Raw genomic sequence first — 27848 nt, forward strand, 5'->3', positions numbered from 1 at the left:
GGAAACACCAAATGAGCGTTTATGTATCTAGCTTAAGCTGGAATCTTCGTGATGTAAAACCAGCTCTACTATTATCTCTTAATCCCTCAGAGTAAAAAGTAAAAGGTTTGGTTTAATTAAAATTAACTTATTCAGCAAAAGATACATCAGGAAGAACAAATATACCACCACCCAAAACACTTCACATCCACATCCAAGCTTTCTGACCATAATGTTAAATTCACCATGGGAAGACAATGTGGAAAATGTGTGGTTTTCTTTCTTGTTTGGGTCCAGGTCAGACGCTATATCCAATCTTAAAAACCCTTTGGCTTTAGTACTGTTCCCGTTACCTTTTCCTACAGTCAGGCCTGTGATGAACAGCTCAACAGCCTCATAAAGGACTTGGTTCAGACAAAGATCTTTTTAAAAGTAATTTTCTAGTTTTTGTTAGTATAAAAATGATATGATCATGTTGGCTTTAAAAAACTGTAAAAATTATTTGGCTCATGTTTATTTTGTATTTTTTAATAACACTATGATTGTCTACCATAAAACAAATAAACAGACACAAAAAACTCCTACTTCTATTTGAAAATCAAATCTCCATTCCAGATTTATTGATATGGCTGAAAACCTGACTCACCTACGTTCAGGGTGAAAATATTCACAAATTTCCCACTTTAACAGAGACAAACGGACCAGAAAGCAAGGACAGTTACCGTTTCGTGGTAGACACACCACTGGTAATACGTGTTTTCAAAGTATTTTCACTTAGCATTTTGTTCTATTTCATTCCAAACAGTAAATGAGTGACCTCCCTACTTTAGGAATTAAAAAAAATTGTATTGCCTACACACCAAAAAGAATGAAAAATGGATTCAGAAGTAAATTTCTAACTCCAGTTTTAAGAAATAGCTTTCATCATGATTTTTCCTTTAGCCAGCTTGCAAGCAGAAGTCATAGTGCAAATGAGTCCAATTTAGCTCCCCCAGAACTCAGCGAACATCGGCACGTTTGGGCCCACCGATCACACTCCAGGTGGCCCACTACTGGCCGCTGAGTCCTGCTTTAGTTTCAGTTAAAGCAGAGAAAGGCCTTCCTTTTCATCATCTACCAAACAGAAATCCAGGCCGTGGGCCTCACAGGCCTGCTTAAGTGCCCAGTGCTCCCACGAGGCAGCGGAGAGAGAACGCCGCACCCCCACAGAAAGGTCTGCCAGGCAGCACACAGCGAACTCAGCAGCGGTCCCAGGGACCTTAGAACACATTACTTGGCCCACATATTACCAAGCATTCAAAAGTTATCAAACATTATCATGATGTTCACCAGCAGGAGCAGAGCCAGAAAGCAGCAGTGCATGCACACACATGGACATCTGCATGCGTGGGCAAGCACACACCTGCACACGCAAGCACACAGGCATGCACATGCGTGTTTGCACACATGCAACAGACACGTGCACACATGCGTTCATGTGTGCATGTAAGACAGATGCACAGAGAAACCCCTGGTCCCACAGCCACACACGCCCACGCAGGGACACAAGCACACATGCAGGCAGGCTTGTGCACACGCACAGGCCTGCCTTCCATGACTGAAGCACCAAAGGAAAAGCTGCCTCTGTGACTTGGAAACTCTATCAAAACGAAACAGCACTGACACACCACTATCGCAGTGGTGACAGAAAACTGAAGAACACTTCCATGTTGGTATAAACAGGTCTAACCTTCTGAAGGGCAACTGCGTGATTTGTATCACAAATTAAAATGTGCCCATCCTTTAAATTTATTAATTCCACTTCAAAAAAATTTATCCTGTGAAAGTGATCAGAGTTATATAAATACACGTCATTTATGTTTCCCTGTTTTTAAAAAACACACTTGTCTATACTGTGTTTTAAAGATATATCTTTCAGGCAAATAAAATCTTAAAAGGTACTTTCACTTAAAAGTTATGGTTTTCTCACTTTTATCCTGAAAAATTCACGGCTATTTCAAGAATATAAAATTCAAATATACTCGACTATAACAAAATACAAATTTCATTTGCGTACAGAAATCAATTATAGCGAGCAGACTGCTGGTGAGAGTGTGAATGTAACACAGTTCTGGGCACGGCATAAGTTTCAGGGTGATACTGCTGATCAGACAGGACAGTGGGGATGATGGAAATGTGCATCAGCTGGGAATAAACTATGGCCCACCCTACCGAAGGTACCTGGGACGGTGCTGAATACACACACACAGGCTACGTTCAGTCATGTATGTGGAGTTACACACAGAGGACAAATGGACAGGCACATGCACACATGCTTGTGCTCACACACACAGAAAGAGGTCTGTGAGGACATCCACCTGCTGTGTCCTAGTATTTCTGGAAATGTCATTTTTTCTTTATCCTCCTCTAAATTACTTGACTTTTTTACAGCAAACTATAAAAGAAATAATTTTAAAACACCCCCTTTTTTTAATGAATGAGAGTTCCCTGTAAGAGTGTAAAACAGTATGTTACTAGAATTTTTTTCAAAGCGAAATGCTACCATGACATGCAGAGGCTACTTCTCAAGAACAATCTACCCTGTGTGTACAGTATAATTATTTTTAGAAAGGCAGACATTCCAAAGAAATATCCTCAGGGTTGTGAGATTCTTGAGATTTATTATGAATGTTAATATAATTATTTTAAATACAGAAAACTTTCTATCATTGCCTTCTTAAAATATCTGGAAATAGATATAGGAGATAAAGCTGCTTGAACAGCTAACTGCTGGCTGAGACCAATTCTCAGTGACATTTTCAATGCTGTCAGGGACAGATGACATAGAACCAAAAGTCTTCTGATTGCTATAAATACTAGAATATTCAAGTTTAGGTAGTAATGGATGGCTTCCACCTGCCATTTCAACCTGCAGAAATTTGGCCATGGGCATTTTATCTTCAAAATTCCTCATGAGTGTTGTGATCTTTCTAAACACTAATGGAAAAGGAGACTGGGGAGTAATGTTCTGATCTGCAACCATGTTCTTCTCAGTCTCTAGACTCTCCATTCATTAAGTGCAAGAACATTTGAATCTGCTCGGTGACTTTCATATTAGATCACAAAAATGGTTTTACTTGAAGTTTTGACACTATTTAAAAAAACAAATCAACCACAAGACTTCCCTTAAAGATACTTAAAATCCTCTTAGAATTTCAAGGTTATTATGACCCCTTCTCCCAGGAAAGGCTGTTACCACGTATCTTTTTCTTGAATGTTAACAATTAAAACAACAGAATAGATCCTACAAAGAAATAATGATTTCTTAAGACATTTTAAAGCTCAAAATAAAACTCACTATCCCCAACCCAAACATAGGCTTTGTGAGCCTCCCCAGGGTGGCTCCCAGGCTATGAAACCAATGGGGTCACAAGTGTTTACTGACTCAGCATCCCTGCCACAAGCTTAACCCTCTCACAACATGGGCAAGTCCAGACTGACAAAGACAAAAGGAAAACCAAAGGATAGAAAGAAAGACAGATGGGGTGCACTGAGCTCCACTGTGGCTAACATGTTTCTGTGTGGTCCAGTGAAATTTAACAAAAACCAACTGGTCCATAAAAGTAGAGCAAACACACGTAGAAAATGGGACCTGACAACTTGACAGTGAATTCCTACAAAAGTAGGAATTTTATTAGATATTTTCTTCAGAAGTATAATTGTTCAATTTCACTCAGGAATATAAAATGTCCACAATAAAGTTTAACCCATCTTCAAAAATCCAGTGTTTTTGCTCAGTCTGTGCTATGAAAGCTGTGACCATAAAGACACTGGGGCATCGGGAATTGCACTTCTTGAGGGCCAGAGTCCCTCCTATCTGATCAGCAATCCACCTCTTGTATTTTTACTACCTTAGGCTCTTGTTCTTAAGATCTCATTAATACCTTACTTCAAGTGTTAACTGTTACCAAAAAACAGGTATTTGCTTTTAAAATGAACAATCCAAATCTGCAAAAATAAAATATGAATATTAAAACAGTTCCCACACCTCCAATTAAACTAATTTCATGGAGATACCGCAAATTCTTGCAGACACTAAAGAAGAGGTCTACAGCTTAAGGCTTGATACTGATACATGCAGATTTAGGAATTTATAAATGACCTAGCATTTAGGCATTTGATTATGAATCATCATTACACACTGTATTTGTAAGGCCACCCTAATGGTCTCGTCTGCCTACTAAATATGTGCAGTAGTGCGGCTGAGAGGAAGTATACTCCGGTAATACACTGCACGTGTACAGTGGTGCTGGTAAGATGAAGTATACTGAGGTAACACACTGAGCGTGTACAGTGGAGCTGGTGAGATGGAGTATACTGAGGTAACACACACTGAGCGTGTACAATGGTGCCAGTGAGATGGAGTACACTGAGGTAACGCACACTGAGCATGTACAGTGGTGCCAATAAGATGGAGTATACTGAGGTAATGCACATTGAGCATGTATGGTAGTGCTGGTGAGATGAAGTATACTGAGGTAACACACACTGTGTACACCAGTGCCAGTGAGATGAAGTATACTGAGGTAACATACTGAGCGTGTACACTAGTGCCAGTGAGATGAAGTATACTGAGGAAAAACACACTGAGCGTGTACACTAGTGCCAGTGAGATGGAGTATACTGAGGTAACACACACTGAGCGTGTACAGTGGTGCCAGTGAGATGGAGTATACTGAGGTAACACACACTGAGCGTGTACAGTGGTGCCAGTGAGATGGAGTATACTGAGGTAACACACACTGAGCGTGTACAGTGGTGCCAGTGAGATGGAGTATACTGAGGTAACACACTGAGCATGTACAGTGGTTCCAGTGAGATGGAGTATACTGAGGTAACACACTGAGCGTGTACAGTGGTGCCAGTGAGATGGAGTATACTGAGGTAACACACTGAGCGTGTACAGTGGTGCCAGTGAGATGAAGTATACTGAGGTAACATACTGAGTGTGTACACTAGTGTTGGTGAGATGGAGTATACTGAGGTAACACACACTGAGCGTGTACGCTAGTGCCAGTGAGATGAAGTATACTGAGGAAAAACACACCGAGCATGTACACTAGTGCCAGTGAGATGGAGTATACTGAGGTAACACACACTGAGTGTGTACAGTGGTGCCAGTGAGATGGAGTATACTGAGGTAACACACACTGAGCGTGTACAGTGGTGCCAGTGAGATGGAGTATACTGAGGTAACACACTGAGTGTGTACAGTGGTGCCAGTGAGATGGAGTATACTGAGGTAACACACTGAGCGTGTACAGTGGTGCCAGTGAGATGGAGTATACTGAGGTAACACACACTGAGCGTGTACAGTGGTGCCAGTGAGATGGAGTATACTGAGGTAACACACTGAGTGTGTACAGTGGTGCCAGTGAGATGGAGTATACTGAGGTAACACACTGAGTGTGTACAGTGGTGCCAGTGAGATGGAGTATACTGAGGTAACACACTGAGTGTGTACAGTGGTGCCAGTGAGATGAAGTATACTGAGGTAACACACACTGAGTGTGTACAGTGGTGCCAGTGAGATGGAGTATACAAAGTCAACATTACTAAGACAATACCAGAAGCTCATCATGCTGGCAGGATATTTAGGACCAGTACTGAAGAAGGGAAAAATTATGAACACACAACTTTTTTACATTATAAACGAATATTTAACTCAAGTATTACAAAGTATATTCAGAAACTGAGCCCATGAGTAATATGAGCAATTTGCATGGTTCCCAATACGGATCATAGCAATTAGTAATACAAAACAGTAGAGGTTGCAATAATATAACCCCTAATCACCGTCAATGCCATATGCGATGTACTATGCAGGCTTCACACATCACTTGTACGCACACACACCACGTTCTACAACCAACAAGCACAGCCAGGTGTACTTTTCACTAGGGAAATAACAGGAATGAAAATAATTGTGGAAAGTCCCTATTTTTCCTACCAGACTATTTCATTTTGCTTTAAGTAATTAGAATGCTTTATATACAACTGTCCCATCCCTCCACCCTCCAAATAAAATACAAGCAAGGAATAAACTAACCCATGATATGACAAAAAAGAAAGGCGACATTACATGAATATAAAATGGGAAGTTAGATACAAAATGTTTCCAACAATGTGCCTTTTGCTGGCTGTGTTTCCTGAATGGAGAGGATAGATTGAACCAAACCTAGTGTGGGAGACTATTCCTTGATTTCCAAAGGCTAGCCATGACAGGAGTCACACAATCCAGAGGCAAGTGTAATGTAAGGGAAGAAAGTGTATTTTTATGTGACTGGAACTTTCTACAGTCCATACCCTGAGTATGTCAGGTGTTCTGGGGTACGCACTGACCAGTGCTGTGTTCATTCACCATCATTTCAGTTGATAACCCCCACCCTCCAGTCTGTCATCCATTCACCTGGCACGCCCACCTGGGGTATCTTGCACAGCTATTATCAGTGAATTCCAACCCTCTGACCAGCACATGAAAGCTCATAGGTACTCACCCTGCATACTGGGCACTGCCAGTGACTACTGCTGTCTCTAAGCCTGTACTCATCAGACAAACACTTGGAATGATACACACGAAAACACAGGTCACATATCAACACCTCTCCAGGCAAATGGCATTCAAAACAATACCAGTCATGATTTTCTGTTTCCCAGTCCTACAAAAAATACAAAATAATTTCGTATGACATTTTGTCAATATCTGCAATGACTAAGAACAAAATTGAAACTAAAGTCCATCAGAAGTTAGGCATTAAAAACAATTTTAGACATTTTACTGTATTAAAACAAGAGGGAAAAAATACCTAGAAATTTGCTTCTTTAAATTTTGAATTTCTTTCCTGAACAGTATTAATACTCAAAATATTTTAAGGTGATCTGATAGTAAAACCAGCCCAAATGAAGTAAGTCCAGAGCCAATCCCAGTTCTAACATTATCTTTCATTTTTTTAATATAATCTATGGAATTATTTCTTCAGTAAACTGAATACCCCAAACCAGCATCTACAGCTCAGTATTTCAAATAAACCAACCTGTTTTGTTCTGCATTTTAAACAAAATACAGTAAGTACTTAGCACACTGTGGGAACAGAGAGAATAGTAGTAAATATGATGCTCACTATTCTTATCTTCTCATCCATGGTATTGGATGCTTTATTGAAAATAACATTAATCAGAATGTCCATGTTCTGACAGTTGTCAAATTTTCAGGGTCTGTTGAATTTGGAAAAATAAATTGAAAATGTGAAACTAAAGGTTTAATCACGTTCTCCAAAGGACATTACCATAAAGAAACAAAACAGGAAGCAGGCGTTTTTCTTATTGGGACTCTCCCCAGAAATGAAATAAGGACGGGTGCTCTTGTACATTTTCTGTTACACTCTGTGTGTGAACAGCCAACACCATTTAACTAGAAACAGGAAGATGTTACTGGTTGTCTTAATTTAGCACTAATTCATTAATACATTCCTTATAAATGTCACTCTTAGCTTCTATCGAAAATCCCTGTGTTAAGAGTGATGGCTTAACTCTCAGCCTTCCTCTGTTGATGTAGTTAATAAACGAACAAGGGTCGAGCCCTCACGTAGTGCAATCCAGGCCACTTTCAACGGGGACCCTGAAATTCCAGGCCTAAGCTCCACCATCATTTTTCTTTTCATAAACCACTGCCTACAGTCTGCTTCTGGGGCCGGGCGGCTCTCTTGTTTTCTCTCAGGTCAGTAACCCCTCCCCCCCGGTACACAGGCTTCCTCGTGGACTTGTCCAGAAAACACTGGAGCCTCTGGCACCGAAGGTCCACATTATCACTGCCTGACCTCACAAGGGGCTTACCACCCACTCCTTCAAAAGAGAACGTTCCCAAGTTCATGTCTTCCTACCCATAATCAGAGTCGTGGCTAGAGTACATTTACCAAATTCTACAAAAGTGTAAATTTTTGGTTTGCTTTTTATTAAAAAAGTGGTCTTTATCAACCAAAGTAATAAAAAAGCATGACCATTTCTGGTTATTTGCTGCAGATTTGCTGCAAACTTACTTTGGTGGAGGGATTTCAGTCAGACTACTTAAAAAAATCGTAAGATATTGATTTGACATAAAACCCTAATTTGCACATGGTAGAAGAAACGTAGCTCACCACGCTGGATACAACACGTGCGTGTGGGCGCCTGGCAGTGACAATGGTCATTGGGGGCGCCCATCGTACAGGGCTTAGGTGGGAAGCTGCACTTCAGCTATTTCAAGTTTTGTCTCATAATTTGTCGATAAATTAGGTTTCAGTAAGAATAACATACTTTGGTCTATTTTTAATCAACACAACTCCTTCCCAGTTTGAAACAAAGTCTTGCAGAATATTTTCTTCCTAGCTGTTCAGAAACATCTTAAAGGATTTCGATGGCTTATATTTGATTCATTATGAACAAAAGAAACCGCCATCTTTCATCATTTGAATTTTTTTTACATCAATTCATCTTCCTGTAATTCTTCGCAAAATGGGAACTCGGCTCACCAAGACGAGGCACGCAGCTCAGGTTCCCCTAGCGTCTCCTGACTTCTTCTTACCCCCGTTTCCCGTCCCACCATGACACAAAGAGGAAAGTGGATCTCTCTTCACCGGTGTGTGTAATCCTAGACCTAGTTTTTCACAAAAATTGTAGGAATGAAAGTATACCTCAAGTCAAGTTAAAGTAGAGGAACATGTGGACACCTGTTTATGTAACAGCATGTAGGTGCTGTTCATTCTTTTAAGGGCCGCAGTAGCTGCTCAGAATACGTAACATGCAAAAGTCACGTTCAAAAGTTATTAGGTTTTGAATCCAGGAAACGTTGTTAGGGCTATAAATGATATAAGAATGTTTGTTACAGGCAGATTTGCCTACAGTTTGTCTTTTAGTAAACACAATCCACTGATTTAGTACTTCTGAAACACTCAATGTGTGCCAAAAGCTAAGCGTGCATTTTCCCTGGATTTCACCAGATGTCAGCAACCACTCTAGACAAAGCCTGATCGACAGCATATTATGTGAAATGACACTCCAGTACTTCAAGAAAGTTTTAAAAATGCAAACCTACTAGCATAAAATCCAAGACTAGAAGCAATGTACAGACAGTTTGATTTTAATGAGTAATTCTAGCAAGAATAAACTAAGATAGCCTAAAAAAAGATGGAAATGTAATACAAAAAAAGGGCAGAATTAAAAAGTAAAATAACATAGTGCAAAATTAGTTCACCTTGTTTGGGGCTGCTGTCCTGGAGAAAGGCTGCATACTGTAGGCCTTTCAAAATAAAAACAAAATAATCTTGGTCTCTCTACTACAACTTTGCTCATTATCAGGCAATACACAGAGCTAAAGGGATTTTGTACACAAACTATTAATTGCTATACAACTTACGTTATTTTGTGGATGGTATCAACTGATAATCTCTGAATGTGCTAATCATCAATGAAAAACAGCAGCATGCAAACTCAAGAGTCATTACTAGTTTACGAGGAAACTCTGACACTAACACAGAAGCTACACATGGACAAAGAGAAAATTCAAAGAGAATTCATGTGCCACAAAACCTGTAGTGATGTTAGCAAAACAGCTGACTGACAAATTCGGTGCCATTAAAATCTGCACAAGACCATGAATGTAATGTCCTTTTGATCAGAAAGTGGTTCAAGACTGCATTTTTTTAAGTTGGGAGTGAGGAACGTGAACAAGGTAAACTCGGTACTTGGCCACGGTGTGAGGTCCACACAGGCGGTCTTCAGAGCCTAGGAGAAAACAGCCCGCCATCTACAAGCGGCCTGCTGACCTATGTCCGTCACCACGTCCAGCATTTGCTCAAAACTCGGGAGCCACACTGGCTCAAGTCCCGGTTCTGGCCTCCGTGGGCTCTGTGATCTGGGGCAGCACACCTCGCTTCTCTGTGTATCATTTTCTATCTGTCAAATGAACTAAACTGTGCCTCGTTTACAGGGTTTTTGTAAGGATGAAACGAGTTACTGTGCTCAGTGAGTGCTGGCTGGCTACTGAGACGGTCTGCTAGAGCGCACAAACGACTTGAGGGCAGGTCACATAAGACGTGGCGTTTGTAACACTACCGTGCGAGTTTCCGTCTCAGGACTCTACACTCCTGATGACGGCTGACGCAGCATTTCTGTAACGAGACAGCAAGACACGCTGCTGACCGAGGGCTCGCTGGGAGAGCTGCATCTGTAACTGGGCCTCCCAACTGTAATCCACCCTCCCCACACTCGAAAGAGATTCTCACCTTTCTGGTCATTCCCTACTTAATGCAATGAGCAGATAAATCTCACTTTATCAAATATGTGTTTGATGTGGTATTTAACATAGATACAATGCAAAATTAATCATTGAGAGCTAAGAATTTGATGATTAAATATCTCCAGTCATTTTAAAAATTATTTTTTAAAAATAAAACTACAATAACACTGCTTAGTGAACTAGAATTTAGAAAGAAGGAGGGGGGAAAAGGAACCACACACACACACACACACACACACAAATCCAGTCAATCAAAGCTGAACGGAATGTAACAGGATAGCATGACCCAAAATGCTCTACTGAAAAGAACGGAAATACTTTACCAAATAAAGAATAATTTCTAAGTACATTACAGTTTGAATACACATAGAACCATAGTACAATTGGTTTCTAGTTAATTCATAATCACAGACACTTAATACTTCACTTCGTAAATAAGTGACTTTACACATCTTTGCATCCGAGACAGGTAACAGCTCTGGAAGCAACGTGCAGTTCTGCACATGATTAGCATAAACGTAATAAGATATATTTCACTTAAAAAAAATCAATGCCATCCAAAGAGCTTCAAGTTTTGCACTTAAGTACTTAAACTGTATGACTGATTAATTTATGACAACTAAACCACAAAAATGCAAAGATCTACATTTAAACATTTCTCAGTTCAGTACTTGGATTTACGAAGTGGGCTGAGGCGGTCAAGCTGCTTGAATTCAGCGGCTTCTCTTCATCTTTTTTCAAGAGCAAATCAAGAGAACACTTCTTGCCATGGCTGTATAATGCTGTGACTTCTGAAGGAAAAGACACAGATGCAATCCTCTCTTATCTAAAAGATGTGAACGTAACAAGTTTCTAGGGGTATGGAAACTGCAGCTGCTCTTAGACTGGTCGTTCTGAATGTGGAGAAACAGAATGACAGGAAAGTGTCCATCTTGCCCCTCTGCAAATTAAGACCAAATCCACGTAACCCCAGGAGAACATGGGATCCCTTCAAAGAAACCATAAAATGTGTATTTTCATTAATTATGCTTCTTTAAGTGTTAAAACCTTAATTACATGAGAAAAAGCAAGAAATAAAGAATTCTACATTTTCACCTAGGCCTACTTTAAAAGCAGCATGAGGTCCTGCTTATTGGCAGGACGAGCTGGATTCCATGGATGGAAGCAGGGCTCGGCAGCTAAGACCTGAGCTCCTGTGTGTACGTGCGTCTCAGTCAGCAGCAGGAAGGCTGGCAGAGGGCTCGAAGTGACAGTGCAAGGGGTCCTGGGGAGGCTACTCTACAAACACTGATTCTGACATAGCAGTGATTGGGAAAGAAGAGACGAGACCCAAGTCCACATCTGGGAGGCGAGCAGAAAGCGTAATAGCGCGTGTCACTGTTGTGCACTTTTAAGTCAACCTCGACACTGGTAACCAAATCGCTTAGTGTCAGATCAAACGTATCTGTCAAACAGTAGGGCCGAGTCACAGCTCTGCACCAGGAACCATGAAGAAAGCGGGAAGTCATGAAAATAGATAGTATTACAGCTGTCTCAGTATCGAAACACATATTTGATGTTTTATCTGCACGTGATCCCTAGCTCAAGGCTACCTGCCCTACTAGACTGCACTGAATTCTTTTATAAGACCTTCCTAATCTCTAGCGAGCTCCTTCTGAGTTAAAAGTTTAAACCATGAGAAATTAATGTGTTTACTACAAAGGGAGCTACTAAATGCCAAATTCAGCCCAGCAAACGGTAAAATTCTGCCCAAGAAATAGGTTTCTCAAGATGTGAGAATCACACATGGACTGAAGCAGCCCGCCACGCATCTTTCTCCAGCACAAGCAGATGATGAAGCCTTCGGGAGAACATGCAGGATTGCTTTAAAAATCAAACGAAAAAAGCTTTGCTCTAACAAAATGCTGAATGGTCCGACACACAAGGTTTCACTCTGTGCCCTGGGTCTCTTGGCCTTGACTCAAATAATTTTGAAAGCTCTGAGAACCACCTCTAGAAGAATTGCTTGGATCCTATCAGTGACTATTAATGACATACAAATCTGGAAGAAAACTAAAAAATTTACGAGAGTGTTCCCCAGGGTCAGCAAGGTCGTTTTTTAAAATTGGTTGGAGCAGATACTTTTCCTGCTTTGTTGACTAATATTTAAGCAAACCATTTAAAATTGAGAGCGGCCTCATTTTTAATAATTGCGTATTTACTTCTGCCTTCTCAAATGGACATACTTAAAATGTCACCAGGAAGATGGTTATCTACTGCCTAATTTTGTCATAGTTTCTCCCAGTGAATCACCACTTGGACAGGGCTCTAGTGGTGGTTGGGATCAGAACCCAGATGTCCAGAAATCATTCCAGCCTGGCAGAAGGAGCCTCAGCATGATGGAGGCCAGTCCTTGCTTATACAGGCTTCCTCTTCAACAGATTATATATAATTATATCCTACATATTGTTATGTTAGGCATTTGTCACATGATTGCTGGTTTAATAAAAATAATGTTTAAGATATGCATATCTTTCAATTGTATCAGTTTTTAAAAATAAGCATCGGGAGAAAAGGCAGCCAAGGTGGAATACAAATGTGACCCCAACGGGCTCTCCGCTCAGCTACCGTGGAGCGGTATAAGGACCACCTTCTCCTTCCCGCCATAACGGCAGTAGAGACGAGCCCATCCTCTATGCTAACACAGAGCATCTCAGGAATACACCGTGGGGACTTACCAAGGGAAGTCAGCTTCTCCCCGCCTCGGAGCTACCGCTGCTACTTTTAGAGACTGAGAAGAGCTTTACTACCCATGTTTCAAATGACAGAACTTCCTGAGTAAAGAATAGTTTAACTTCAGGGTGCCTGGGTGGCTCAGTCCGTGAAGCGTCTGCCTTCGGCTCAGGTCACGATCTCAGGGTCCTGGGATCCAGTCCCACATCGGGCTCCCTGCTCAGTGGGGAGTCTCCTCCCTCTGCCTCTCCCCCTGCGTGTGCTCTCTCTCTCAAATAAATAAATAAACTTTTTTTTTTTTTAAAAAAAGAGAGACTATTTTAATTCCAATTAAAGGTTTAAAAAGGAATAAGCAAAAAATCTTATGTCTTTCCTTCCCAAGGCCGCATATACCTGCTTGACTTCTCTTGACAGGGAGTCATAAAGTCAACAGTCAACAAGATGAATGACATGCATCTTCCAGTTTAAGAACTCGATGTCCAGAGAATCGTGTGTACAAGGTGGAGAAACTATGAAGAAGGGCCCCAGACTCAAATGCCAGCACGCGGGGCTGGCCCACAGAACACCTCTGTGCGAGTTAGAACAGGGCGCCCTCCCCTAACGCTGTTTTCACTCGGGGAGACATATGGCTGCCACACACGTGGGGGTGGCTGGCAGCAGGGGCTGAGTGCACTTTCTGAGCGGTGCGGGTCAGAACGGGCCCCGTACACAGCAGCCCGCACGCCCCGGCCGCACCTCAGCTGTGTCCTTCTAGGGTACTCAGTGCATGAGCACGACAGCATGCCAGCACTGGAAGCAGGGGTTAACCCAGTCATGGGTTTGAGAAACACACACAGCCTCATCACTCCATACTTGCACCTTAAACCCAGTGTCTCGGGGAAACCTCTTTACACATCTCCTTGTGTTTGAAGATACAGGTTTAAAAGTAAAAAGACCCTGGGGCGCCTGGGTGGCACAGCGGTTGGGCGTCTGCCTTCGGCTCAGGGCGTGATCCCGGCGTTATGGGATCGAGCCCCACATCAGGCTCCTCTGCTGGGAGCCTGCTTCTTCCTCTCCCACTCCCCCTGCTTGTGTTCCCTCTCTCGCTGGCTGTCTCTCTCTCTGTCGAATAAATAAATAAAATCTTAAAAAAATAAAAAAAATAAAAAAAAATAAAAGTAAAAAGACCCTGATGAGAATTTCTGCTCGTGTGGTTGTAAGAAATGCATGTGTTTTTGCTACACTGTATACAGACATTTCTTAACCATATTTATTTGCTGGCCAAAACTTGCTCTGAACACATGGTTATAAGCTTTATACAGATAATCTCACTTAATCCTTAAAACAATCAAGTGAAATACATATTAATATGCTCATATTACAGGTGAGTAATGAGGATCAGCGGTTAAGAAATTTCCTCAAGATCACACGACTAAATAAACGCATGAGGTGGGATGGGAGCCCTCTCTGTTAACATGTAAGACCTGACCTCTCCGCTACACTACACTGCTGCGTATTTCACACACTGGGCACAATTTTCACACACCCGGCTGCACTTGCAACATGCGTACTCAGTATAAGAAACGTTAGTAAGAAATTACAGAACCTGTACACTGGTTGTTTGATTGAACATCTAAAATTTCACCTTGAAAAAAGAAAAAAGGTTGGCGCTACAAATATGTGCGGGAAGGACACGTCCACGTGCAGCACCGAACACAGCGTCCATGTTGCGGTGAACACGGGACAGCTCTTCAGCTGCTCGTGGGAGCCGACAGACAAGTCCCACCTGAAGAGGGAGAAAGCTCACGCGGAGGCACAACCCTAAAAAGGAAGGAAAATCTCTTGCATCAAAGATGCACACGTGGTAGACAAACCAAGATCCCGTGGACTCAGCTGCACTTACTACTGGCGGGTTGTACGCAGACCCCGGAAATGTCCACACTAAGTCTGCAAATGTCCAAGTGTTTGGGACTAGACATTTTCTACTACCTGGATTATTCTCAGTATATGATAAGCTATCAACTGCCAAAGTGTGGTGGAGACAGGTCTAGCTCACCTCACACTGTAACTATTGGGACTTGGCACCCAAAGTTGTTTTGCTGGCAACAAAGCTCTGCTTTTCTGGGAGGAAGTGAACAGAGCAGTTATTATGATAGACACATTCTCACTTCAGTTTTCAAGAGCACTTCAAGGGCACAGATCAAATGAGACCAGTGAAATTAAACATTTTTTTCCCACGTTTTCTATTTGTGGGAAGTGTGAATTTCCTTAACTCTGAAGGCACAGATTACACTGACAAACACAGTATTACAACTGAACAACTGCTCTAACATTTAGACTCACTGCTGCTCCTGGGGACCAGCTGCCCCAGAAAACGTGCTGTCGGTTTGCTGCTCTAGGGCCGGACAGCAAGCGGGAGCCAGAAAGGGAAATACGATTCACAATGCTTGGGGAAAGATCCCGCAAAGAACCAATTTTAAGATTTTGTGTCATTTTTATGATGTTGGAGAATTCATGATAAACATTCTCAAAACACCTACTTACTAAGTCAATTCCTTTTAGAAGCAAACAAACAAAAAAAGGATCTATTATATTTGAAACCTATCATCCTTAAATGATGTTCCTTAGCAAAAATTAAGACTTTTCTAATCAAGGTATTAACCATCAAATGCAAATTAAGGTAGGAATACAAAAACATTACACATGAAACCAAAGGTTACATAAGAAACAAATGCACTTCTGTACGTGCCGAGGTTCCAAATAAAAGATTATAATGTCCTTACTTAGAAGAGGAGTCAAAGTAAGAACTAGGCAAAATATAAAGAAAATTAGCTTTGTCTTTCCTGATTTCTGCTGGAGCGCCAGCAAACCGGTTACAGTCACAGTCAGTGAGGACACCATCCAAGGAACCTAGTTCCCCAGAAGCCACGGACAGGTGGCTGCGGGCACAGACGACATCAGCCCGGAGAAGACAGTCTCCTGCTCACTCTGTCTAGATGGCATCGACATTATCCTGCATTGAAACAGTCTGTACTAACATTTACTGAAGAAAACAGGGAGACCATTAGTTACGTGAACAATAAAAGGGACTTTGTTTTATTTTTCAGATTCAAGGTAACCTAGACAGAGAAAGGAAGCTCTTTGTAGAAGTGAGTTTTCTCCTAAAGAGGGAGGAAATTATCCATCCTGCCGACGTAGGCCTTTCATGTTAATAAGAAATACTGAAGTGAAATATTACTAAACTTCTAAAAATGAATTACTATGGGTTGTAGTTAAATAATGTTCAAAGACTTAAAGTCAGCATCCCCAAATTTATCAAATAAAATATACTTACAATCTCATCTCCTGGCAACCAGTATCCTTCCTGCTCAATACCAGCTTTTGAGCCTTTGCAACCCACTGTTAAGGTTTCGACAATGAGACCATCTTTCACAGCCAGGCTCAGCTGACGGGTGGTCTCTTTTGGATGCATACCGTGGACTCGAGACATATACCTGAGTACAGAGGAAAAACAAATTAAAAAATCCCTTAGGACTTGAAAATAAATAAATAGAGGTGATTTATTTCTCCTTTGTTACAACTGGTACTTATGAGGGCCCTGCTAAAGAAACAAGGTCCTGGATACTTAAGTCTTTTAATTATCATGCTATTTTATTATTTATTTTTTTATTTTTATTTTTTTTTAAAGATTTTATTTATTTATTCAACAGGATAGAGACAGCCAGCGAGAGAGGGAACACAAGCAGGGGGAGTGGGAGAGGAAGAAGCAGGCTCATAGCAGAGGAGCCTGATGTGGGGCTCGATCCCATAACGCCGGGATCATGCCCTGAGCCGAAGGCAGACGCTTAACCGCTGTGCCACCCAGGTGCCCCTATCACGCTATTTTAAACCTTAAATCTATTTGTATATTTAGAGGAGTATTTGTTCAAAATAGTCCTTAACTAGCAAACAGAAATCACTTAACAGATTTTACTCTAACATCCCATGTAGTTCTGGCCTCTGCAGCAACCCAACTAACTTTCACTCTGCAAATTCAAATTCATAAGTCTATCATCTCTAGACATAAGACTTCAGAATAGAAAACACTAGGACTCAAAACGTAGGAAATGACACTAACGAACGTACAAGAATTACATGACTGGTACCGACATATAAAGAAACAAGAAAGTATGTTGGGATCAGTTAGGCAAAAATATGATTTTCAATGAAATATACTTTGGATTGGATCACTAAACAGAATCCCGGACCTACAGTCGCAGCATTTTATTCAATTTTTAAAAATGTAACATTTCAAACATACTCTGGCCCACAGAGAATACCGCTGCAGGCTCCCTTGTATTCGCCAGCTCTGTGAACTCATGCTAACATGAGCGCACATTTGCTTCATAGCTTGTTTCTTAAGGAAGCACAATGTTACAGATATGTTTGAATTTGTGCTATTTTCCCGTTCCCTCCATTGAAACCTCAACACCCTCTACCAGGAGGCTCCTGGGCATCAGACACAAGACACAGGACGAGGCAAACCAGGCCGGCCGCCATCTCCCCAAAGAGGCGCTGCACGTACAAGACACGGGGGCAACGCCCACAAGATTCATCTGTCATTTCAATACCAAAGCCTTCACAACAAATCATTCCACAAATGCCAAGTACCCATCATGGAACCACCTTTCTAATTCAAAGAACACATTTCAACAAAGAAAAGTAGTGAACCCCAACTGAGGACTGATGAACTTGCAGAGTGTAGCAGACACCTGTTCTGTTCACAAGATCGTGAACTTTTCAAAGGTGTGCTCCGTCTGTCAATGCAGGTAGCTGGAGGGCTCAGGAGGGGCGGAGGGGATGACAGGGAGCATACCCCGGCCCTGACCAACTGACATGCAAGCACAACCAGCAGGGCCCCGGGAGAGACCCGGACGCTGACGGACTGCCCGAGGGGAGAAAGCGGGTCGCTGGTGGGGCTCGACTCTGATGCATCAAGTCAGGGCTAGCAGAAATCACCAGTCCAGCGGGGGGCGGGGGCCAGGGGGGAGGGAGATGGGCCAAAATGAACACGTCCTAACGTCCTCACTGTTCACGGGAGGGAACCAACAGAAAAGACCTCAAGGATGAAGTAGTCCATCTAAATTTATAAAGGTAACCCTCAGAACAAAAATACAAACGTTCTAAAGTATCTGAAGAACTCATAAAAAAACACATTAATTGGCAAAACAAAAACACCAAAAGAAACAACAGAAAGCGTATTACATTCGATGACAGGACCAAAACCAACTTTGTTTAATAAATACACACTGGCTAAACTCCACAGTACGAAAAAGACAGCCTGCATCACAACACCGAACTCACAGTCTACAGGACACACTTCTAAAGTGGCTCAGGACAACGAGGCAAGAACGGGCACAGGCACATCACAGAAATGTAGTCCGCACGAAGCCGGGACCAGCACGGCAACCAACAAGATCGGCAATCCAGGACAAGAACTGTTTTTTAAAAAAAGGCAAACAGGGCATAGGTTGTTATAAAGCAAAGACTGTAAGAAATAAAGGAAATACTGACAGGAATACAGAATTACGAGACTTCACTTCTCTCCGTCCACAAAAACATCCAGGAAACAGAACTAGGTATTCATACAGAAGACCTAATTATCAAGGCAGATCTAGTTTGGTTAAATTTATTCTGAAACCCAAAACGTACCTTCAACAGGTCCAAGGAAAATTCATTAAAGTTGAGCATAAAACTGGACACAAAAACAACCTTAAGATCGTATTCATTTATTTATTTGAGAGAGAGCGAGAGTGTGAAGGGGGAGGAGCAGAGAGAGAGGGAGGAGAAATAACGTCAGGCAGACTCTGTGCTGAGCGCAGAGCCCGATGCGGGGCTCGATCCCAGGACCCGGAGATCATGCCTGAGCCGAAACCAAGAGTCCGACGCTCAACTGACTGAGCCCAGGTGCCCACAGAACAACTTGGTCCTTACAGTGAAAGCAAACCAGGACAACTGGAAAACTCCCATGAACCAGTGACTCTAAAAGCTGCCCAAAAATATCCCAGCACAGTACCTAGAAAGCTAAAGCAGAACCAGTTAAAAAATAAAAACCTAAAAATAATATTAGTCCAAGAGCCCCTTAAGGGAAAAACAGAGACATCACTAACTAATTGAGCCAACAGTCAAGACACAAAGCACAAAAACAAAGAAACTAAGAAATGTCTACAGAGCCACAGCCATACATAACAAAGAAATTAATTATAAGCAACTACTTTGTTCATTCCTGTGCAAAAATTGAAGATAAACTCTATAATTTTCTAGGAAAATATAAACGACCAAAACCTGACCAAGAAAAAACCAGAATACTTGAACAATTCCAAAAGAATTTAACAGAGGAGGTTGGCAAAGAGCCTAAATTTCTTAGAAAAACACCAGGAAGGGACATATTCACAAGGCAATTCTATCAAAATCTTAATGGCCAGATAACTGCAATGTGATTTAAACTTCTCTGGTGCGTAATAAAGGGAAGCAAGGGATCTAGCAAGATAATGGTAACAAACCCCTACAAAAATAGCACAGAAAAACTAGGCCAACACTGTAAAAACCTTAAATATTTCAACTGACAAAATAATATTAAGTGTTAATATAAGACAGATATTAACATATTAATACACTCCAAAAAATACCTTAACCAAGTGTTTAATTCCAGGATTTCTCCAAAGATATTAAGAAATCAAGAAATACGATTTATCCCACTGATAGATCAAAACTGAGAAATCATGAAGATTTCTATATGTATTAAAAAGTAAAATTCGACAACCTGCCCCTAACAAAATGGAGTAAATACTTTCATAACCTGATCGGGAATAGTCAAAGATGTCTTTAACACTCTGCCAAAGGTAATCAGCAGCACAGCTGGAATAAAGAAATGGTGTAAAAGTTGGTAAAGATTTAAAATGATCATTATTTGCAGATTACATATTTAGAAAACCCAAGAAAATCAGCTGACATACTATTTTAAATAACCAAATAATATAATCAATTATTTGTGTGGATACAAACTAATATACTAAAATTAATAGCATTCATATATACAAACCAAAAACACAGGAGATTTAAAACAAGACCCCAATTATTTACAACAGCAGTAAGAAAGACAGTAACACACAGTGATAAATAGAATAAATGACAAGATCTGTATGAAAAAAATCCTGAAATGTGACAGATACAGGAGAAGATGAAGAGATGGAAAGACATGCCTGCTATTTGAATGGAAGACCCCAAAATCCGAATTGCCCCTAAGATTATTTAATTAAGTGCCACCACAAAGAGGGCAAGTTAATTCTAAAGTTCTATAGAGAATTAAAAAAGAACTTCCCAAGAAAATTCTTTCAGGGTAATATCAGATATTAAAACATTATAGAGCCAAAGTAATTGAACCTGGGCGGAACAGCAGGCCAACAGAACGAACACCAAGTCCGGAAAGAGACCCCAACACGCAGTTTGATTATGATCAAAGTGTCACGTCAAACAGGCGGGGGAAAGATCGATCAATCAACACATGACATTAGGACAAGGGCTCACTGACTTGAAAAAAGAAAAAATGTGGAGCGTGGAGCCCTACCTTAGTCTGTGCCCATCAGTAAATTCTGAATTGGTCAGATTTAAAGATTAAAAAGAAAACCACACAATCATTAGAAGAAGAACATGGGAGAGCAATCATGGTGTAAGAAAAATCTTCCTAATATGAAACAAAAGCCAGAGTGATTTAGGAAGACTGAAAATTATACGTAAAATCAGCAATTTCTACATAGCAAAAAACCAGGATAACCAAAGTTAAAATCACAAATGCTAACCTGGGAAATATATTTGTAATACACACACCCAGAAGATCTAAGTTATACATACTCCTAATATGTTTTTAAAAATCCTAAGTACTGGGATGCCTGGGTGGCTCAGCCTTTAAGCGTCTGCCTTCGGCTCAGGTCATGATCCCAGGGTCCTGGGATCGAGTCCCGCATCGGGCTCCCGGCTCAGCAGGAAGCCTGCTTCTCCCTCTCCCACTCCCCCTGCTGTGTTCCCTTTCTCGTTGTCTCTCTCTGTCAAATAAATAAATAAAATCTTTAAAAAAAAAGAAAATCCTAAGTACTAAGAAAAACCACAAGAGAACATCGTGTATCTGTCGTGTCCATGAAGACGCTGCACCGACAGACAAGGCTTGGTGGGCAGTGCCTCACTGGGGACGATGAACGATCACCACCACGCAGGGCAAACACCCACCGAGCACAGAAACGGGAACACCTGGGAGCCAGCAGTTCCACGTCTGGAAATTCATCCTACAGACAGGCAGGTGTGAAGTAATATATACACAAGACAGGAAATCCATGACAGCATTGTTGGCCACAAGATTAGAAAGGATCTCAACATAAACCTTAGGGGACTGGCTAAATTGTAATAAGCCATACAAAGAGCTATTACATAATCAGTAAAAAACGAAGCAGTGTTATAGATGTTAGGGTAATGTAAGCTCTAGGAGACATCACGTTTAAGATATCAGGGGATAGGGGTTAACACCCAGCACCTATAGAGAAATACAACTCAATAACAAAGAGACGAAAAATTCAATTAAAAAGTGGCAAAGGGCGCCTGGGTGCCTCAGTTGGTGAAACAGCTGAACTCAGGTCATAGTTCCAGGGATCCTGGGATCGAGTCCCGCATTGGGCTCCCTGCTCAGCGGGGAGCCTGCTTCTCCCTTTCCTCTCTGTGATCTCTCCCTTTCTCTCTCTCTCAAATAAATAAATAAAATCTTTTTTTAAAAAATGGCAAAACATCTGAACCGACACTTGCAAAGACGACATAAAGATGGCCAGCAGGTATGCAAACAGATGTTGAACACCGCTAACCATCAGGGTAATGCAACTCAAAACCAAACCACCCCCCCACACGCACCAGCACACATGCACGCACACACGTGCACACGCACACACACACACAGGAATCTTATTCAGCCACAGAAAGGGATGAAGTTTTGCCATTTGTGACACCGTGGATAAATCTCGAGGGCACAGCGCTGCATGCAGCAGTCTGACCTATGACCTCACTGGTATGGGAATCTGAAAACACACACACACACCCATGCTCACAGACACAGAGAACAGACTGGTGGTGGTCAGAGGTGGGAAGTGGGGGTGGAGGATGGAATGGGTCAATGTATCAACTCTCAGCCACAAAATAAAGGTCGTGAGGGTAAAACGCACAGCATGGTGCTTACAGTCATGTAAGGTACAGTTACTGTACCGCATATTCAAAAGTTGCCAAATCCTCACCACAAGAAAATGTTTTTCTAACTATGTCAGGTGATGAATGTACCAGATGAACGAGATGTATTGTGATCACGGTGAACAACATGAGGTTAAGGGCGCCGACCCCTGGCACAGTCAAAAATCCACATGTAACTTTCGACTTCCCAAAATTTAACTACTAATAGCCCATTGTTTGCCAGAAGCCTAACCGATAACATAAACTGTCAACACATATCCTGCATGTTCAATGGACTACATACTATCTTCTTACAATAAGCTAGGAAAAGGAAAGTGTTACTAAGACTCTTATGAGAAAATACATTTACAGAACTATCCCATCTTAAAAAAAAAACCACTCATTTGTAAATGGATCCATGTAGTTCAAACCCACGTTGTTTAAGGGTCGGCTGTATATACGGATACTCAACCGTGTTGAGCACCTGAAGCTAATATGTTATTTGTAAATTATACTTCAATTTAAAAAGAAAAAGGGAAAAGAAGTTGGTAATTAAAATCATGCTATAAAATGGTAGTTTCTCAAAAACATTCTAGGATTATGTCTGTACTTGCATAAAATCTAAAGTGGGTCCAGGAGGGTCGAGAGAAGTTCCTCCCGAGAACTGGGCAGCTCAGCGAGCAGGGGCAGGGTGCAGACCTCTGTCCCCTGTGCCCTCATCGAAACTGTGTCTGTCCCTCTATTAGCTGGAGTCTGCTGCTACTTTTCAAAAGCAGCTACCGTCAGCCACCCCTGCAGCAATCAGCAAGCTCCTCCCTTCGACACCAGTGTGCCCGTCACAGGTAGTGTCCCCTTTCTTCTCAAACTCATCTTGGCTCTTCTTGCTCATTTATTCACCCATTATAATTTTAAAACCACTTTGCCAAGATCCATGAAAAAGCTTGAAATTTTAGCAGGGAGATCAGTAGGAGAAGGAAGGGAAGAATGAACCGGGGGTAAACAGAAGGGGGAATGAACCATGAGACACTATGGACGCTGGGAAACAAACTGAGCGCTTTAGAGGGGAGGGGTGTGGGGGACTGGGACAGGCTGGTGATGGGTTATTAAGGAGGGCACATATTGCATGGTGCAATGGGCGTTATACAGAAGTAATGAATCATGGAACACGACATCAAAAACTAGTGATGTGTTGTATGGTGACTAACATAATAAAAAATTTTTTTAAAAAAGGTTGAAATTTTGATTAATTTGAGAATAAATATCACAACACTAAGTCTTTCCTCTGATAAACTTGGTACATCTGTTCATTTCTATATTCTATGTCTTTAACAAAGTTTTATAATTTTTCTTCCTAAATTTTTGCACACTTTTTGTGAATTTTTCCCTAGGTATTGCGTATTTCTTGTTTCTTTTGAAAAAGGGATTTTATTTTATCTATTATTTTCTGGCTGGTGGTTTCCAGTACCTATCGAGAAACCGTGCTAACCTCTCACCAGGACCCGCAGCACAGCACTGCCAGGTGGTAACGTGGGCACCCTTGTCTCAGACTTTGCAAAGGACTCTTGTAACCGTTCCCCATTAACCCTGACACCTGCTGAGGGTACTGGTAGATGTGTTTTATCAAACATAAATTAGCACAATTACAAACACGATGCTGCTACAGGGTACCGGTAGCTGCGTCTTCTTAAGGAAATTCCTTGCCAGTCCCAGTTTGCGGTTTTATTTTAACAAGAACCGCATCGCATCACATTGTTCTTGGAAGGACCGTGCCCTGGACGCGTACCACCCTGGAGCCGCACAGATAGCGGAACAACACGCAGTAAGACACAGGAGAGTCGTTTTCTCTTTACTGGCAGTGTGCAGACCGAAAGAGAAGTGGCGTCAGTGGAAGGCAGCTTGGGGACAGAAGGGTTACACGCCACACACACGCGGAAGGCCACAGGGCAGACCCAGGAGGCCCCTTCCACGGGGACAGGATGACCAGCCCTGCACAAGGATGAACGACCAGTTCTCCCTAGAACACGGGAACCACCACAGCCTGGGGAGAGAACAGCTGCATGGAAGGGTTTGCATTTTCTTTCTTTCTTTCTTTTTATTTAAATTCAATTAGCCAACATGTAATACTTCATCAGTTTTTGATGCAGTGTTCAGCGATTCATCGGTTGTGCATAACACCCAGTGCTCCAGGCAATACGTGCCCTCCTTAATGCCCACCACCTGGTCACCCCATCCTCTAGCCCTCCCCTCTGTAACCCTCAGTTTGTTTCCTGGAGACCAGAGTCTCTCATGGTTTGTCTCCCTCTCTGATTCTCCCCTTCAGTTTTCCCAACAGCATTTTCCACAATAGCCAAACTGTGGAAGGAGCCGAGATGCCCTTCAACAGACGAATGGATAAAGAAGATGTGGTCCATATAGACAATGGAATATTACTCAGCCATCAGAAAAGATGATTACCCAACATTTGCATCGACATGGATGGAACTGGAGGGGATTATGCTAAGGGTTTGTGTTTTCTGAATGAGAGGTTTGGGTTTAGGCAATTCAGAATAAAGAGTAAGTAATTAGTATGCATGTAAAAGCTTTGGTTAGGGGCGCCTGGGTGGCTCAGTCAGTTTAAATAAATAAATCTTTTAAAAGAGAGAAAGAGACAGAGAGCACGTGTGCAGGGTGGGGGAGGGAGAGAAGCAGACTCCTCACTGAGCACAGAGCCAGAAGTGGGGCTCAATCCCACAACCCTGAGATCATGACCTCAGCCAAAATCAAGTCAGACACTTAACTGACTGAGCCACCCAGGCGCCCCAACAAATTCTTTCAGATACTGCTTTGCATAAAATTGGCATTCAAGAAATGCTTCTTGGATATATAAATAAGTAACAGAATTTCAACATCATCTTTTAAATTTTTTATTTTAAATTAATTCTAGACTCGCAGAAGAGTCACAAAAACAGTCGAGTCCCCAGATGCCCTTTATCCAGCTATACCTAAAGTTAACTTAAGTAAAAAAAAGTATAACTATCAAAAGTTCTTAATTTTCCCTCTAAAATTTTATTTTTTTAACTGAGCTATAAATCACATAGAATATAGCTTCAGGTATATGAGATAAGGGTGCAGTGTTTGTATATATGCTACAAGACAGTCCCCAAGTACGTGCAGTGGCCACGTCAACCTCTCCCAGGCTCACTACTAATGCTGCACAGCGCAGCCCACGGGCACTGCCAACTGCAGACCCTATGCAGGCTTCACCCATGGCTTCACTAGGCTGTCTTCTGTCCCAGGGACCAAATTCAGGATGTCTCAACATAGGATTTTATGAGCTTAAAGAGCATCCAAAATTGAACCATGTTATCATAAATCATATTTTAAGAAGGAAGAAAAATGAGTAATGACTAGCTCTGCCCCACAGATTGTCAGGAAACACTCCACTGGAACAGGGACAACAATGCGGCTGGCACTCAATCTTATTACTGCCGACGGCACCGACAATTTAAAAACAACGAGGCTGGACAGAAACAGGCAAATAAAAGAACAGTACAAGAGATCAGAATATCTAGAAATAGGTCCAAGTACACAAAAATCTCAATACGAAAGGCAAGTATTACGAAAGAAGGGAAAATTTAACCATATTTACCAAGTGACAGTAGAATAACTAAAAAGCAACCTGGATAAAAATAATCTAGATGTGCATCATAAATTCTGAAAAAGTCACATATTTAAATATAATGTGAAAGAATTGGAACAAAGCGCTTATCATCTATTCAGGGCTAAGATGAACGAAAACGATGGTAGAACCAAGGGAAAAGAGAGCTTTAAACACATAAAATCAAGATGCAAAATCTAAGAGAAAACTCACAGAGGAAACAAAGAATTAGCGAAAGGGCACAGGAAGTACGACCGAAGGTTCAACACGTCCCTGCCAACAGGGCTGGAAGCCTCCTGTGAGGTGGTCCAGGCAGCACAGCCAGAACTTAGCAAGCAACACAAGACCTTTGCTCAACGTTTACTGTGACGGAAATCACCAGCAAGCTGGCAAAGTCCACAAACACAAGCTCATCAAGTGAGGCCTAAATGTGAACAACTCCTCGTTCTCACCTCGTTTTCTTACAAAGTAGAAAGGAGTCAGAGCGCCATCGATGCTGAGTAAGGAGCAATGCCGCGTCCCAGACATGACAGGCCAGCGTATGCTTGACCAGCCTCAGGCCTGCACTGTCCTGACTCAACTACACGGAGTCCACAGAGCTGACCTTCACGACCGCGAAGGGCCCCGCACACTGCTCCTTTCCTCAGACCATCAGGCAGCTTTGCTCTGGGTGCAAACACATTTGTCAGTAATGCAGGTTCAGGTCAGGCCAGGCCTCCCACTGTCTTACACGCTGTGGACCCATCACAGGGACGCACCTTCAACAAATCAGGAGGCAAACTTGCAAACTGGGTTTGAGATGCAGAGACAGCGGCCAAACCTAGCATGAACCATGAAACGGTACGTAAGTGTCTAATACTTAAATGTTACGTTCAGTTTCTCTGGACCTTCTCAGTAAAGTTTAATTTTCCCCCATCCTACCCATTCCCTTTCCTGTAGTCTGCCCCCAAAGTCTCCACTAGGGTACTACCCCCAACTGCAGCTCAGCACTCATGTGCGTCCAAGCAACAGGCTGCAAAGCCCAACGTGGCTCATCTCCCCGACATAATTCTGCAAGTCGCAAGACAAAAATACACACTCCGTTCAGTGGTAAACAGACACTGCTGATTTAACATTTTTATAAAAGAAACCTCACAGGTGATAATTTCCTAAAAGTGATTTTCTAGCTTTAATTCTTCTAATAATGATTCAATCTCAGGAACTAGTATCACACTATTAGAAATGACACACTCATGAAAACAGTATAATTCGTCCCAATCTGTGGAAGAAGGAACCACCACCAACGCACGGACATGTCCTCTGTCAACGACAAGACATAATGGACAGCTGCACACTATCACGGCGTCTAGAGGATTTATCTGGAATAAACACGAACACACCTGTCTGAGTGTCTTCTGGACGATCTGGATAACGTCAGCCGTGTCCCACAGCGGTGCTACCTAACCCCCGCCAATCGGACAGTGCTCACGCTCAGGGGCTGAGAGACTCAAGTGAGAACACCAGAATCACGGAAGGAGACGAACGCTGAAGTGAACACTGACCTAATCTCGATGCTCAAGGACTCTGCGTGTAAAAACCACGGAAGTAGCAGAGGAGAAGAGCCAAAGTCTCAGGCCACGTCAGCAGTGTGGAGTTCCTCCAGGACACAAATACCACAAGCCGTGTTCATCCAGCCCGTGGGGCGGTGACTATCACACCACCAGAGGAAACCGGCGTCACCCCGGGCCCGCATCTCTCCTTCGCACAGACCCTCCCGTGCAGCAGCGGGAGACGCACACTACGCAGGCATCCATTTGCTTGGCAGGCCCGAGGCCACAGCACGGTGGTCCTTCCACACCGCTGCCCCATGCGCTCAGCACCAGACAGAGCTATTTACCATCGCAGACCCCCAGGGGCTCTGGGGAAAACCCACCAAGGCACGGTGAAATGTGCTGGGTTTCTACATTCTTTTATGGTTCTTGTTTAACTATAACTGTTCAATCTTAATTT

General features: G+C 42.2%; 1 protein-coding gene across 22 annotated transcripts in view; it reads right to left on the reverse strand.

Moving 5' to 3' along the window:
• Positions 1 to 27848, reverse strand: part of ZMYND11 (zinc finger MYND-type containing 11) — a 121976-nt gene that overhangs the window by 33264 nt on the left and 60864 nt on the right. For 7 of the 22 annotated variants that reach the window (XM_044392049.3, XM_026478663.4, XM_026478665.4 and 4 more), the window contains exons 3-5: positions 16317 to 16476; positions 9248 to 9292; positions 6516 to 6677 (exon numbers count right to left, since the gene is read on the reverse strand). In XM_044392049.3, the coding sequence (XP_044247984.2) occupies positions 6516 to 6677; positions 9248 to 9292; positions 16317 to 16476 (367 nt within the window). Of the gene's footprint in view, positions 1 to 6515; positions 6678 to 7139; positions 7234 to 9247; positions 9293 to 16316; positions 16477 to 27848 lie in introns of those variants that run through there. The other 15 variants (XM_048219421.2, XM_048219419.2, XM_048219420.2 and 12 more) reach the window with 4 other exon arrangements.

The sequence above is a fragment of the Ursus arctos genome, unplaced genomic scaffold (genome assembly GCF_023065955.2).
Source record: "Ursus arctos isolate Adak ecotype North America unplaced genomic scaffold, UrsArc2.0 scaffold_30, whole genome shotgun sequence".
Classification (NCBI taxonomy): domain Eukaryota; kingdom Metazoa; phylum Chordata; class Mammalia; order Carnivora; family Ursidae; genus Ursus; species Ursus arctos.